General features: G+C 40.0%; 1 protein-coding gene across 4 annotated transcripts in view; it reads right to left on the bottom strand.

Annotated features, from left to right (window-relative positions):
* Positions 1-16343, bottom strand: part of EP300 (EP300 lysine acetyltransferase) — a 119114-nt gene that overhangs the window by 50206 nt on the left and 52565 nt on the right. For all 4 annotated transcript variants that reach the window (XM_020787830.3, XM_020787827.3, XM_020787828.3 and 1 more), the window contains 7 exons: positions 15996-16257; positions 14976-15089; positions 13541-13777; positions 11912-12005; positions 7757-7894; positions 5212-5329; positions 923-1094 (listed from right to left, as the gene is read on the bottom strand). In XM_020787830.3, the coding sequence (XP_020643489.3) occupies positions 923-1094; positions 5212-5329; positions 7757-7894; positions 11912-12005; positions 13541-13777; positions 14976-15089; positions 15996-16257 (1135 nt within the window). The remainder of the gene's footprint in view (positions 1-922; positions 1095-5211; positions 5330-7756; positions 7895-11911; positions 12006-13540; positions 13778-14975; positions 15090-15995; positions 16258-16343) is intronic.

Consider the following 16343-nt stretch of genomic DNA (forward strand, 5'->3'; position numbering starts at 1 on the left):
CGGTAAATGGCCTTTTTAAAAGGGATAAATTCCAGAGATAACCATGTTAAGCTGTAATCTGTTACAGAAAAAATATTTTTGTGCCACCTTAAAAACTAACAAGTTTTTATCTGGATAAAGTTCTTGCAGAATACAGCCCACAAAATCTCTGCAAAATAAAACTTGTTCATGTTAAAGATGCCACAACATTTTTCTGTTTTTCTGCAACAGAATGCTTAAATTTCTTAAATCTTACTTTCTTCAATTACCGTCTTTCAAGACAGACAGGTAAGATACTGTCAATAAGAAACAGATGAAATGGGAATTAATTTTAAATAACTGCATCCCAGAATTCTTTAAAAAAAACAGCCAAAATAATCTTAAGATTCTCCTAGGACTTACCAAAATTATAGTACCATATCAGGTACTAACTGGTATTTTGTTTACAGAACGGAAATTTCCTACTAATTCTGCATCTAATAAAATTATATTTAGGCATAGATTAGAACTACAATGTGATATAGACCATTGTGAGAAACTGCAGAGGGTTCCAGGCAGTCACTGTGACAAAACACAAATACGGTCAAGGATTTCTAGTAGTTCTACAACCTCTCAACTATTAGCTATTTGGATTAATGACTAGATCTTGAGTTACGTGCTACATTTATATCTTGCTTTTCCCTCCATGAGCTCAAAGCATTGTGCACGGCTTTTCTCTTCTCCACTATCATGACAACATTGTGAGTCAGTACAAGCTGAGAAACTGTGACTAATCTAAGGCCACCCTCCAAATTTCATGGCTCAGCGGGAATTTGCACCTAGGTCTCCTGAGTCTTAGTCCAACACTCCAGCCCAACACATTACAGTGGCTCTCTGGCTGTGGATCAGTTTCAAACATAAGCTGTTCTGGCTATGACAAACAATGTAATTACATAATACTTACTAGTTGTCATTCCAGGCTGTGGCTGTCCCATAGGTCCTTGATTCATAGGAGCTGGTGGCATGCCTGGAGCATTTGGTATCATGTTCTGTCTCTGTAGTCTTGTCCTCCTCTTTTCCTCTAGTTCTTTCTGGATTTTATAAATCTTTTCTGCTAATAAGTGGTAGTACTCTGCCTGCGATGGGGAATAAAAAATGAACAGAACAATAATCATTACCATTTAACCAGTAGACCAAAACATTGTTTCAGCTGCAACATATTATCATGGGTTTATTATCATGATTAGAGCTTAACTTTTTTCAGTACTAATTGTAAGGAATTACAACATTTGCTTTAGGGAGATGTGATTCGAACACTAATATAATGCCAATCACTGGGGTGGGTGGTCTGTATGGAGAGTCTTTGTGTTGCAGGTACATGGACCAGGGGAAAAAGGATTGATGAAGAGCAAGAGTAAAGGAACTAAATCTGTATCTAGCCACAGATGCCTCCATCTGGTGGGGAAAGCAGGCTCTTGCTGAAGCCCTGGACTGCACAGACCATTGAAACCTTAGTGGCAATGACATGGTGATCAGTAAGGATTGAGCAGCTTGGGGGGCTACTGCTGGAAGCCAAGCCCCCCCTTAAGGATTGGTGGGTTGGAAGGGAGTTATTTCTTCTTTTGTATCCCTGTGCTTACCAATCCCAAGAAAGTCAAGTTTGAGCAGTTCCGTTAGTTAGGCATCCTTCAGTCCCAAAAGATTATGGTAATGTGTTCTCTATGGAGGATTTGGAACAGCATTTAGTGTGGCTGAGAAGGCCAATTCGAGAATGACAATCCCTTCCACACTGAAGACAAATGCAATCTGTCCCCTGTCCAGCTCCCTGATTTTGTTGCTTTTGTGACTGCCTCTATGCCTCGGCCTGCTGGACAAGGGTCTCTTCAAATTGGGAGAGGCAGTGATGTACTGCCTGCCTCCAGGCTGAACGCTCAGATGTCAGGGTTTCCCATCTGTTGAGGTCCATTCCTAAGGCCTTCAGATCCCACTTGCAGATGTCCTTGTATTGCAGCTGTGGTCTCCCTCTGGGGCGATTTCCTTGCACTAATTCTCCATACAGGAGATCTTTTGGAATCCGACCATCAGCCACTCTCACGACATGCCCGAGCCAACGTAGACGTTGCTGTTTCAGTAATGTATACATGCTAAAAATTCCAGCTCGATCTAGGACTACTCTATTGGGAACTTTGTCCTGCCAGGTGATACCAAAAATATGTTGGAGGCAACGCATATGGAACGTGTTCAGCTTCCTCTCCTGTCATGCACAAAGGGTCCAGGACTCACTGCAGTACAGGAGTGTGCTCAGGACACAGGCTCTATAGACCTGGATCTTGGTATGTGTCGTCAGCTTCTTATTGAGCCATACTCTCTTTGTGAGTTTAGAGAACATGGTAGCTTCTTTGCCAATGCGTTTATCCAGCTCAACATCTAGGGAGAGAGTGTCAGAGATCGTTGAGCCAAGGTACACAAATTCATGAACAACCTTCAATTCTTGTGTGGAGATGGTAATAGAGGGAGGTGAGTCCACGCCCTGGCACATGACTTGTGTTTTCTTCAGGCTGATTGTTAGTCCAAAGTCTTGGAAGGCCTTGCTAAAACGATTCATGAGTTGTTGGAGTTCTTCAGCAGAGTGGGCAACAATGGCTGCATCATTGGAGGAAGTCCCGCATGCATTTCAGTTGGACTTTGGTCCTCGCTCTCAATCTAGAGAGATTAAAGAGCTTTCTGTCTGATCTAGTCTGGAGATAGACACCTTCTGTTGCAGTTCCAAAGGCCTGCTTCAGCATGACAGCAAAAAACATCGCTAAAAATGCTGGTGCAAAGACACAGCCTTGTTTCACTCCACTTCGGATATCAAAGGGATCTGATGTTGAGCCATCAAAAACTACAGTGCCTTTCATTCCCTCATGAAAAGGACCTGATGATGTTAAGGAGTTAAGATGGACATCCAATCTTGGGAAGTATTTTAAAAAGGCCATCCCTGCTAATCAAATCAAAGGCCTTTGTGAGATCTATGAAGGCCACAAAGAGTGGCTGTTGTTGTTCTCTGCATTTCTCCTGCAACTGTCTGAGGGAGAATACCATATCAGTAGTGGATCTATTAGCTCGAAAGCCACACTGTGATTCTGGATAGACTCTGTCTGCAAGCACCTAGAGCCTCTTCAGCACAACATGGGCAAGCAGCTTCCCAACAACACTGAGAAGAGAGATGCCATGGTAGTTATTACAGTCGCCTCTGTCTCCTTTGTTCTTGCACAATGTGATGATGATGTTTGCATCCTTCATGTTCTGTGGTACTCCGCCTTCCCTCCAGCAATGATGAAAGACTTCATACAGTTCGGTGGTGATGATCTCTTTACAGCACTTCAGCAGGGATGTTATCCCTTCCAGGTGCCTTGCCGGAGGCGAGGGAATCCAAGGCCACTTTTATTTCTGCTATGGTTGGTTCCCTGTCCAACTCTTCCAAGACAGGCAGGCACTCAATGTTATTTAATGTTTCTTCGGTTACTTCATTCTCTCTGGAATATAGCTCAGAGTAGTGCTGCACCCAGCGGTCCATCTGCTGTGCTCGGTCCTGGATGATCATGCCTGTAGCAGACTTCAAGGGAACAGATTTCTTCTGTATTGGACCTAAAGCCTGCTTGATACCATCATACATTCCCTTGATGTTACCTGTGTCCAAAGTTATCTGTATCTAAGAGGAGAGCTGAAGCTAATAATCGTTGGAACATCTCCTGGCAGCCTGTTGGACTTGGCTACGAGCAGCTTGAAGCACTAGGACAGGCTTTGTATGCTGCTAGAGTTCTCATCTTATCCTCGATGGCTGGCATCAACTCCTCCGAATGGGCTTCAGCCGTCTTTTTGGTCTTCTTGCCAAATGTGGACAAGGCGGTGTTATACACAGTGTTCTTGAAATGTTCCCATTGTTCAGGTGCATTTGCATCAGCCGGGCCTGGAAGGGTTTCCGCAAGCGCTTGGGCAAATTCCTCCAATTTTCTTTGAGCCCGAGTCTTGCTGATGTCAATACATGGTCTTCCTTCCTTTTTCGTGTGATACAATCTCTTTGTTCGCAGTTTTACTCTACTACACACCAGGGAGTGGTCAGTATCGCAATCAGCACTCTGGTAACTGCGTGTGATTGTAATATTAGGAAGGCTAGAACGTCTAGTGAGGATCAAATCGAGCTGATGCCAATGCTTGGATCTTGGATGTCTCCAAGAGACTCTGTGTTGAAGCTTCGTATTAAAGAATGTGTTGCTGACAAAAGACCATAATAAAAGCAAAACTCCAGCAAGCGTTGGCCATTTTCTTTCATCTTTCCAATGCCAAAATGGCCTAGATAAGTGGGCCAAGAATTGTGATCAGCACCAACTCTAGCGTTAAATCTCCAAGAATGAACAGTGGCTCTCCTTCAGGGACTCTTTTGATAGTAGCTGCCAGACTGTCGTAGAATTTCTCTTTCACTTCTGTAGTGGATGACAGTGTTGGTGCATATGCACTAATGAGAGTGAATGGTCCCACTGATGAGTGGAACTGCAGAGACAGGATTCCTTCACTCCCCACAGTAGGTGGAACAATGAATCTCAGAAGTATTTCTGACTGCAAACACCATATTTCCTGGTCTCATCAATGGTTTTCCCTGCCAGAAGAATGAAAGTTGTTTTCTTTGACAGATCCCGAGTCTGGCAATCTCGTCTCTTGCAGGGCAACAATGTCCATCTGCACTCTACTCAGTTCCATGTTGATGACAGCTGTCTTGCACACATCGTCTATTTCCTGCAGGTCGTCAGAAAAGCCGCAGTCAGAAAAGCCAGAAGTCATTGTCCGTACATACCAGGTGCCCAGCTTTAGGGCAGAAGTTTTCTTACGATTGTTGCATGGTGCAGGGTTATCGATCTGCTTGTCGGGTTTCACCCTAAACTCCACGCACCCTGTGAGGTTAACAGATCGTGGCGAGCAGTTCCATAATTCTCAGGTTTACAGAAACCATAGCTGAAGCTTTGCCTACTGCACTAGCACTTGATGGGTGCTGCGTCACTTAACAATGACTTAACAATTTTGAGTATTTTCATAGATAATCAAACTATTTACAAGTGAAAATTAATTGGTATTAATGACACATGCCTCCAAATAACATTTCACATACTTGCTACTAGAATGAGAGAGAACATGTCAATTACACAAGGACCAAATAGGAAATAAAAATTAGGCTGGAAATAAGATATCAGAAACATATATATCTCAATAACTTACCCTGCTATTTGCTGATTCATACATATCTCCTTCTACTTTCCGAGCATAGGAGACAAGATTTGCCATGCGCCTATCTTTTAGTGCAGCAGGGTCAGGAGTTGGAAATATGGCTTGTACCCTATATGAATATGGTGAGAATGCTATATATTATTTGCCTCTGAACATCTGTATCCTCAGATCACATTATCACTATTCCAAACACAAAATAAGTAGAATAAAACATCCCCATACATAAGTGTTTAAATATATATATATAATAAAGAAACACAGCATTTCCCATGTTGTTTGCTTAAACAACTCATTTCAGGAAAGCAGATGAGTTTAATGGTTCTATTTACATCAGTTCCTTCAAGCTTAAATGTCTAAAAGGGATAACTACCAGAAGCTAAAAGAAAAACCCACAAAAATAGAAGAGAACAAGAAAAGGAGAACATTTTCTACTACAAATTGACCCAGTAGTCAAATCAAACAGGATGTTTTAATTAAATCAAATCAAAGCAAAATGCACACTCAATGAGGTGAACTGTCCAGTTAACAGGAATATTTTCTTACAGATATATTTCTCAGGAGCTAAAGGCTAAAATGCATTACAGGAAAGAATCTGGCAACTGTACTGACCTAAAAGATGTAAAATCATTTTACTGAAAGCTGGCAAGAGCTGGATCTCAAAAGGAGTTTTATTTAGGTACAGGTGTCCCAGGTAGCACAGTGAAGCCAATACTGGATAGCCTGGTACAGTGGCCAGACACTGAGGCCATGTTGACTGTTAACACAGGCGAAGCAGAAGCTTTGCCAAAAGCTACTGTACTGTCCAAATTTATGGAATCTCTCTGCAGCCTTGGAGAAATGATAGCTTTCTAGCCTTTTCATATATTACCACAAGGGGCAGCAGATCACAGATTCAGGCATTCTCAATTCCAGGTCCAGTGGAAACTAACAATAGGTTGTTTTTCATTTAGATGTGCTTTAAACACTATGTCTAGACCAGAACAATAAGAAATAGTTTGCCCATTTGAAATAATTTTTGTTTGAGTAAAATTTGCCTTAACTGTGCCAGAACACAGCCAACTGAGATAAAGGGTCAGAATCAATATATTTATTTTGAACTCTGTAGGTAAAGAGGCATGCATATTAAAATTTTAAGAATCCGAAGAAGTCTGTCACTATAGAACAGTATGTCTCCCAGTATATTTGATCTTTATGGTAGCGTAATAATCTCTTCCTTAATATTTTCTCTAGTGATTTAACATGGCTATGGTTGTATCCTATGCCCTATCTGTGTGAAGGAAGGCTAGTCAAGGAAGATCCATGACAGCTCCACTTCTGTTATTCTATGTACTACAATGTGTCTAGTAACACAGGAAATACCATCTTTCCTTGAAAATAAGACAGGATCTTATATTAATTTTTGCTCCAAAATACCCATTAGGGCTTATTTTCAGGGAATGTTTTATTCTTTACAATAACCTACATTTCTTCAACTACAGTCATGTCATCTTCTTCTGGTTACTGCACAATGATGGAGGGCGGGGTTTCACTTAAATGGACTTATTTTGGGGGTAGGGATTATATTATGAGCATCCCGAAAATCATACTAGAGCTTACTTTCAGGTTAGGTCTTATTTTCAGGGAAACAGGGTAGTATCTGAGCAAGGCTACAATGGATACAGAATGTATTAATATCGCATAGTGTACCAGGCTTCCTTACAGGCTTGGAAATGATGCATTAGTGTCTTGTTGCAAACCTATGTGAAGGAATAAAAGCCATGAAATTCATCTCTAGGATCCAAAGAAAATCGTAGCCCAAGGCAGCCCAGTCTGCATGTCTCAACAAGACAAGAGAACCCTTTCTTATTAAGTATTATCAGCTATGGATGCAGAGCACTAAGCATTCCTTCTTGCGGCATTTGTAGCTAAAACCCTGGAGGTTTGTTTTGCCCCCTGCCAGACGGTAAAGAAAGAATCTAGTTTGTCATGCAGTTTCTTCCTCTGAGTTATGGGAAGGAAGAAAAAGTCAGAACGGAAACTGTTATCAAACAACATGATAAACCTAAGATCAAAGCTCTGTGGTGTTTGGCACTAATCAGGCAGCTTAAACCAAAATGCTCCTGGTACTTGATATGCCAGGTTTCTCATGGTTCCCTAATTAGTTATGATAACCCAGATATATGTCAACTACACTATTTGGCCCTCCTACTATACTCTTCTTAATGCTAAGAACAGCAAGCACCTCTTATAACCTGGTTTGCCCAAACTGGATAAGGTCTAATTATTACACTGAAAACTCGAAGCATTTCATACAGTCTTCAAGCACAGGGTCTTTTCAGCTTAGCAATTTAGGAATAGTGCCCCTATACGTAATACTATCAACAGTACATTTACCCAGGTTTAAAAAAACATACATACAATAGATGCCCATCACAAATGGCAGGAATATATAATACACATTTTTCTTGAGAAACCTGTGTGTATAGCCTTTCCCCATTTCTGTTATTAATCCAGAAATCTGAACAACAGATTTTGGAATTTGGGAATCAATACTTACAGTTTATGAACAAGATGATTTCGGAGGTCCTGAGTAATATCTTCATGCCATGGTTTTCGAATTCCCATGCCAGATGGATGTGCTGCTGTTGGCATAGCCCCAAGACTGGCAACATTGGCAGTTTCATTCATCATGGGGCTGAAAGTAAAATGGGATTTTATCAAAAATACCTAGGCTCAGTGATATACTTTGACTATACAGGCAGCACAGGGTATTGGATACAAATATACTCTACTTGTGCAGAAAAAAATATTATTTTAATCATTCTAAAGACACAATTTTAATATTTTGCTTTTAGTAATTTCATCTATATATAACATTCTCTTGTAAAAAATAATTGGATTCAAGATGAAATGGGAACTTGTCCTAAAGTTGCATTCATGACTCTCTTGCCAGCCTCTGAACACTGTTTTATTTGGAAGGAAACAACTGTGACTAGCCTCTGTTATGGATAAAGTCAAGGATTAACAAATCATCACAGTCATTGGAATTCGGATGACAACATCCTGTATGTCACCAAAATTATCCTCTGAACATGCATAGATGCCTTCACATTTGTATTGTATAGCCAACTGTATCAGCCCTGCAGTGTTCAGTTCTAAAATAGTTATTTGTGTTGGCATGGACACTTTCTACTGAGAAACACTACTCTTCCCCATTCACCACCACCTCATGCTCCAAATACATGCATTTTATTTGGAAATACTTTACTTTTTTCCAAATAAAAATGAAACTTCAGCTGTCAAATCAGTGACTTTACTTAGTAACTGTGTATGCCTGTATGTTCTCTGTGAGCATATGTATAACAGAAAATGCATTTGTGCTGAAATGTCCAAGCCAGGCTTTTAATTATAGTACGAGGGTGTGCTGATATGTATTGAGCCTTTCCCAGAAAAAACTGAGCTAGGAAGCTATAAATTGCAGGGTGTATTGGCCAATTTGTATTCAATGATGCAAAAAATCAACTACCTATGTTCAGGTCCAAAGTGAACATGGCAGAAGCTCCAGAAAAGTTCAATGTGGAAGAGCATAGGGCCATAATCAAGTTCCTGTTTCTCCAAGGGAAAGGTGAAAAACAGATCCATGATGAAATGTCACAAACTATGGGTGACAATGGCCCTTCATATGCAACAGTTAAACATTGGGGTGTCAATTTTTGAACTGGCCATTTCGGTGTTGAAAGTGAGAACCCCAGTGGAAGGCCTGTTTCTGTATATGTGCCTGCAAATGTGAAAGCCATCCATGACATGATCATGGAGGACTGCCGAATATCAGCCAAAAATATTGCTATATATCTGAGAATATCACGTGAGAGAGTTGGTGCCATCATCCACACTGACTTGGAAATGAGAAAGCTGGCAGCAAAGTGGATCCCCAAACTTTTGACAACCAAACAAAAGAGGAAACGTGTGGCTGTTTTGGGACATTTTGCAAGAAATGAGTCAGATTTCCTGGGCAAACTGGTAACTGGTGATGAGACATGGATCTACTGTTATGATCCTGAGACAAATGAACAGTCTAAGGAATGGAGGCACAGTGGTTCCCCCAGGCCAAAGAAGTTCCAAGTGCAAAGGTCAGTGCAGAAGCAAATGGCAACAGTTTTTTTGGGGGGGATAAGAAGGGAGTTCTGCTGGTGGACTACCTCCAACAGGATTCAACCATCAATGCAAAATATTACTGTGCTTTATTGAATAAGTTGAGGCAAAACATCAAGGAAAAACATTGAGGAAAGCTCTCCAAAGGTGTCATCCTGTTGCACGAGAATACTTCGTCACACACTGCAGGTGAAACAATGACAAAACTGATCTCCTTAGGCTTTCAAGTGATGCCCCATCCACCCTACTCTCTTGACCTGTCTCCTTCTGACTATTATCTGTTCCCCAAACTCAAAAAACACTTAAAGGGACGATTTGGGAGTGTTCTGGAGGCAACTAATGCTGCAAATGAGTGGTTACACCAGCAGTTGGGAGAATTTTATTTTCAGGGATTTAAGAAGCTGCAAGACAGATGTCGCAAGTGCGCTGACTTCCTGGGGGAATATGTAGAATATTGTGGCAGTTACAGCTTCCTAGCTCAATTTTTTCTGGGAAAGGCTCAATATTTATCAGCACCCCCTCGTATATGTAACCGGAAAGCCAGTATGTTTTAACTGCTAGAGCAGCCAATCAGAATATAAGAATTTGAAAATGGTGCATATAATATTAACAAATGATCTCTAAATTGATCCTTCTTTGTTATGTAAGTTGCCTTGACTTACAATTCAGCCTGCTCCACAACTGCTTTGTAGCAGCTTTGGTCACTGCAACCATCTGGCCTTGTGCAGGAACACCAAGTCCTGTGTATTTAACCTTTCAGGGAAAGTACAACTCTATCTGAGGTGCAATGATGTGTTCATTCAGAGTAGAGCAGACATGAATAAAGGGCTAAACATTGGTATCTGTACACCAGCTGTACTTTGTCTGGAGAGGACAGAACTTGCTTTGGTGATCCACACAGAAGTGACATCTATACACTACATTGGTTTATTGCAATATGTTCTATATCATGCTTCCCTCAGAGATAGCTTGGAAATATCCAATGCCTATACGTACCAGCTGTACTGACTGTTGCTGTGTTTCCAAAATTAATTCAAAGTCCTGGTCTCAGGACCAGAAAAATATTAAAATAAAAATAAAATAAAGTCTTGAAAAGCTACTGATGTTAAAATTTAAGTACAAAAATATTTCAGGCCCAGTTATCTAAAGGAATGCCTTAACTGGCAACTATCTCACCCACACTAACACATCATCACTATTTTATACACTTGTATTATGACTTTTTGCACTTTGTTGAATACAGCTTGGGGATTTAAAAAAAATTAAATGCTATGAAAATAAGTAAATAAATGAAAACTCTTTTCCCCCTTACTACTGTCCAGAATATTTGGATTGGCAAACACAAAACATTACTTCTTCAGTGATGCAACTCATTATGAGCTGCAGAATTTCAGGCCTTGTCTTTGCAGTTCTTGCTAAAAGCCCCATCTGTTCTCAGATACCTGCTTCTAAGGACCTTACGGAACTGCTTGACATAAGTTGTTTTAGCATGTATTTATTCTTAATGTTTGCATTTAGCTAAATTTAGTTATGTGAATTCTATTAATCATTTGATTATTAAGTGAATTTGAACTTTGTATTTTAGCAATTTTATGAGCTTTACAAGCTATTCTGAGAAGGTTATTTTGTCCTGCCAATGGGCCAAAAGCATTCTTAAATTAAAACTGAATTAGTAGTCCAATGGGAAGATTTGGAGCAACAGTGCTCTAGTTCATTTCTTACCACACCCAAAGTGCAGCATAGTCAGACCTGGCACAAGGAGCAAGTGTCCTTATATTTATGAAATACTGTATATACAGTCACAAGATTTTACCATCATGGCACAAAATTCAATTCTAGGTCAGTCACATCAGGACTGCAGTTTCAACCCTGTGTTTTACAGAATAGTGCACAACCCACATCCCCTTTCAAATCAAACTGTACTTCCAGCAAGGAAATAGCAATTACCATGAGGACTTCTGAGTGCTGGGGGATGGAATGAAGACTTTCATCCACCCTCCCCCTCCAGGAACTGAAATCTGTTCTTCCCTACCACAAGTTTGGGGTGTTGAAAGAAGGTTATCCACTTCTTTTCACTAGCGAGAAAACAGGATCACTGGTGTGTAGCTGGATGTATGTGTACATATATACTTACAATCCTCCATCCAACATCACATGCAACCAGAACTAAATGAGCAGCAACACTAGCTCTGGATACACTGCACCAATGCAGCATTATGTGGCCACGTGCCCGCACAGCTTACAGGGAATGTCGGCTACAGGTAAAGATGATGCCTTAAGGCAGAAAACAAAGGGGCATCCTAACATAATTCACAACTCAGTTTTGTTAAATACACTGAATTCAGACTAGACAGGTGAAAATCCTTTATGAAGAATTTTTTAAAGATTGTACAGTATTCAGGGATCCAGGGATGAAGTCTTAATGGGATGTTTCCCTTCCCTTTAAAAAAAGTCTTCATATCTAAATATATCTTTTGTGAATATTGTGCTGTGTATCATTTTTGTGAATCCATTCATCACAGTGTTGTTCCAAAATACAATTAAACAAAAGTAAACTTACTTCTGAGAATTCATAGCTGAATGCAACATTGATTCAGGCAGCAGATTCTGCGCTTGAACTCCAACCCCTCCATTCACTCCCATCGGATTAGCATCTAGACAAAAAACGGGTGGAGGGTTTGTCAACAGAACATGACTTACTCAAATTTCTTTACTGTATACACTGAAGAGCTCTTATGCAGATGCAACATTCTTTCTAATTTGTTTTAGTACGTGTCTTTTAATTTCTTCTATGAAAAGTTTTTAACACATCTTTATTTTATTTAGCCTTTTACATTCTTTTTGTGTTGTATTGCTCAACTATGTGTCTACTTTATATTGCCTTGGCTGTTTTTACAGAATGGTAACATATACATGTACAGTACGTTTTTTAACACTCTAGTGAGCATCTTAGCAACATAAATCTACATTCCCCAGAAGACCACAGTAGCCAAAGAAGAAAATTGTGTCTGCTTTTTATTATCCCTCTGTTATTGGAGGATGGACATCATCATGTCTATTCTGATTTGGATATGGCACGTGTGAACAATGCTGTTGTGTTGCATTCAGTTTTCCAGATTCTTCAGCCAGTAAGTTATTCTCCTGCACTTTTTTCCCATTTCGCCTAGAGTGGTCTTATAGGCCAGATGGGTGAGGTATAAATCAAATAAATCAAATAAATCAAATAAATAAATAAATAAATAAATTTGTTTTGCCTTGAACAATCATCAGAAACCATCTGACACATTTCACACATGTCAGATTTCTTACCTAAAACAATCATTTGCAGCCCAATATTCTCCTATGGCTTTAAATGAATACACATTGATACTGCAACTATGTATACCAGAATTATCAAGTACTACAGAAAATGACCATCATGATGGTGGACAATGAAGAATACATGTACTTCTCCATCAGCTACTCAATGAAGTTGGAGACAAATTAAAAGAGATCTTTGTGTATGCTGCTAAATCAATACTAGAAAGGGGTATTTGTATATCCCAGCACAGGTGGTGTTAACGAGGGTCCAGCCTCATGGGGCCGGGCAGTCCATTCACTGATTGGACGCAGATGGCATGATTCTACCAATGGCTCTGCAGCATGCGATCCGCTCACCACTCTTCGAACTTTCAGTGAGGCTTGTCTTCCCACCTCCTGCCAGAAGTGGTGAGCGCATCGCGCACTGCGGAGCCATTGGTAGAATCGCACCATCCGTGTCCGCAGTGGATTGGTGAGTGAACTGCCCCACCCCATGGGGCTGGACCCATGTTAACGTCACTTGTGCAAGGATATTCGTATACAAATACCCCCATCTCTAATTAATACTCTTGAACAATGCCACATAATAAACTGGTTGAAGGCATTTTTTTTAAGCGAGTAAAGGAATGTTATTCAACATCCTCAAAATTAGCCTCTCCTTTTGAGTGGGTTCCAATGGATGCTTCCAACTTCTTTTGCCTTCTGAGCTCTGAACTAGCTATAAGGTTAGCTTGGGTTTCATTTTATGAAGAGACAGAGAAATCTTGAGACCATCCTTTCACAATGCCGAAACCTTTCTGCCTTCCCTGAAAGAATGTTTAACTTTTCAAAAGCTGTAACATTAGTAAAATATCAGAATCAATAGTTTTAAATAATATGATGAACTTACTTGTGGGGTTCATGGGCCGAAGACCCTGTGCTGGCTGTCCTTGTTGCTGGCTCTTCACTTGAGCCTGTGTTTGCGTCTGCATCTGGTTCCCTTGATACGTTAGTCCAAGAGCTGCATAAGCTCTCTCAATGGAACTGGGATCAATCTGGTTAGTAGCATTTATGTTAGGTGTTGCCTGCTGTCCTACTCCAACAGAGCCAGGATTTCCAAGTCCCACTGCAGCACCACCTAATAATGCTTTAAAAATGAAAGTGAAAGTGAAATATATTCTAAACACATTGACTAAAATGATGACATAGAATGGTGTTTGACACAACATTCTTTGATTTTTTAAGAGAAACTAACGTTTTTTTCTGCATTCAACTGGCCAAAACTGCAGTCAAAAATGATTGTTAAGATTATGAACAAATGCATAAAACCAAGAAAAATGCAACTAATACCAAACTGTACTATGTCCTTTCTCCATCCCCACTCCCTTTCACTCTCTCTGTGTGTGTCCTGACATGTAGGTGAGGGAACAAATTTTATGAAAGGTTTGCTCTTCTCTAAAGAGCCACAGTATTTCAGTAACGGTAGAACTTTTTTATTATTTTCAGAGGTTTGTAAGCGACATTGAGTGCTATTTTAGCAAAAAATCAGAGTATTAATGTAATAGATACATAAATAGAAGTTGGCCTTTCATTAAATTGTCAAAACGTCATCATGAGACTTTTTCAAACAACATGTATTCTTAAATCTGACATCAGAATTTCTTTACCATGTTTTCAATGCAACTTCAATAATAGGGCAATGCAAAGCAGAAAAACAGGTGCAGGTACTACTGTCTACACCTATTTTTTCTTTGTATCTCTCTATGTGCCACTCTTGGGAAAACATGGGCATGATACAGATCTTTCCTGGAAACCAACTTAGGACTCATTTCATTCTGAAATAAAAATGTAATGCCTACAAGTCAAAAGAATATAGATATAATAATTCTTTGCCTTGACCCAACACACTGTGATGTACTAATTTTTCTTAATCAAAACAGATCTAAACAGCAACATTATTCCAATCAAAGAAAAACTGATCCATCACGAATGCAGCCTATTGCAAACAACCATTCTAGATTAAGTCTGAGTCAATGCCACCTTTGTCCACTATAGCAATATTTTATTCTACAGTTATAACCCATTCTAAAAGACTAGTCTTCTATGAAAAGCTGAAAACAGAGGAAGGGAGAATGGAGGAAAGCAAAAGAGACATATGCATCCAGTGGCCTTGCTGTCCTTCATGCCCAACATCCTCTGGACCCTAGCACTCCTTCTACCCATCTGACTGGGAAGAACACAGAGATGATTAAAAGCAATAACGCTGATTATTTAGTAGCCAAAATGACAGACTGTAGTTTAAGGACAACAATCTAAAAGAAAATGAAAAGAAAGGAATTACTTACATTGTTGATTTCTTTTGTCACCAGCATTTTTGAGAGGGAGACATACAGGACAATCATGCCGCGTACAATTCTTCCAGTGCGATATGATTTGTCGTGAAGATGCGCAATGAGCCACTGAAAAATAGTAAAATACCTATTCAATGACACTAAAATCTGCACATTTCTTTTAACTATGCATACAAACTGAAATATGTTGGTTATATATATGACCTCATCACCATTTCTTTAAGATGGGAATTTAACATAAAACTCCCTGCTGGCATCTAGAATCAGAAAGATTCTCCTTATGTTATAATCAACTAGAATGCCCCACAGATCCATTCATCCAAGTATAGGCCATGGTTTCTCTGCTCTTTGTTCAACTACTACGAAACAGCTTACTCCTCTTGCACAATGGAGGTCCAAGCATTACAACTTCTGTATACCTGTATTTTTCATAGAATTGTAGAATAATTGGAATAGGTCTATAGAGTCCAACCTCCTGTTCAGTGCAGGAATCCAAATCAAAGTATATCTGACAAATGGTTGTCCAATTTTCTCTTGAAGGCCTTCAGCATCGGGGCACTCCCCAGCTCCTAAGATAATTGGTTCAAATGTCATACTGCTCTAATAGTTAAGAAGTTTTTCCTGATATTCAGCTAAAATCTAGATTCCTGTAACCTGAGTCTATTATTACATGTCCTGCGCTCTGGGATGATCAAGAACAGATCCTGCCCCTCTTCTGCGTGGTAATTTTTCAAGTACTTGAAAAGTGTTGTCATTGTGTTCCCTCAATCTTCTTTTCTCAAGCTAAACATGCTCAGTTCTTTTCATTTGTCTTTTTTCAAGCTAAACATGCCGAGTTCTTTTCACTTGTCTTTGTAATTTAATACCATACAGATACTATTGCAAATCATTTGTGGGTTTTTTGGACAGCACTAATATGCTGCTATGAGAATTGAAAGGTTCTCTGAGAGTCCTGACTTGTAATCCTTTAGAGAATAGGATCACAGGCATTTAGGAGCAAAGGGCTTTACTTACCCTGGCAGGATTTTCCAGCCTGGCAATGTGTCATGTGGTTGAGGACATTCTTCATGGTTCGACAATGAGGGAGGTTACACTGCCGTACCTCCCCATTTGCTTGTTCCCGCCGCTGACATTTGTGAGCATGTAAGAGGAGAACAAGTTGCTGCTGAATGAGTTTGCGTTTTTCTGGGTCTGCTGTAGGTGCTCCTGATCCCATACCCTGGGGAGCAGTTGATACCATGCCAGCCTGTTGAACTGGAGGAGTCTGCTGTTGACCCTTCAGAGGGAGAGGAAGAAGAATACAAACAGAAATCTAAACTTTACAGTTCTCTTGAAGTCACTGAAACATAGATATAGCTGTAA

Source organism: Pogona vitticeps, chromosome 5 (assembly GCF_051106095.1).
Source record: "Pogona vitticeps strain Pit_001003342236 chromosome 5, PviZW2.1, whole genome shotgun sequence".
Taxonomy (NCBI): Eukaryota; Metazoa; Chordata; class Lepidosauria; order Squamata; family Agamidae; genus Pogona; species Pogona vitticeps.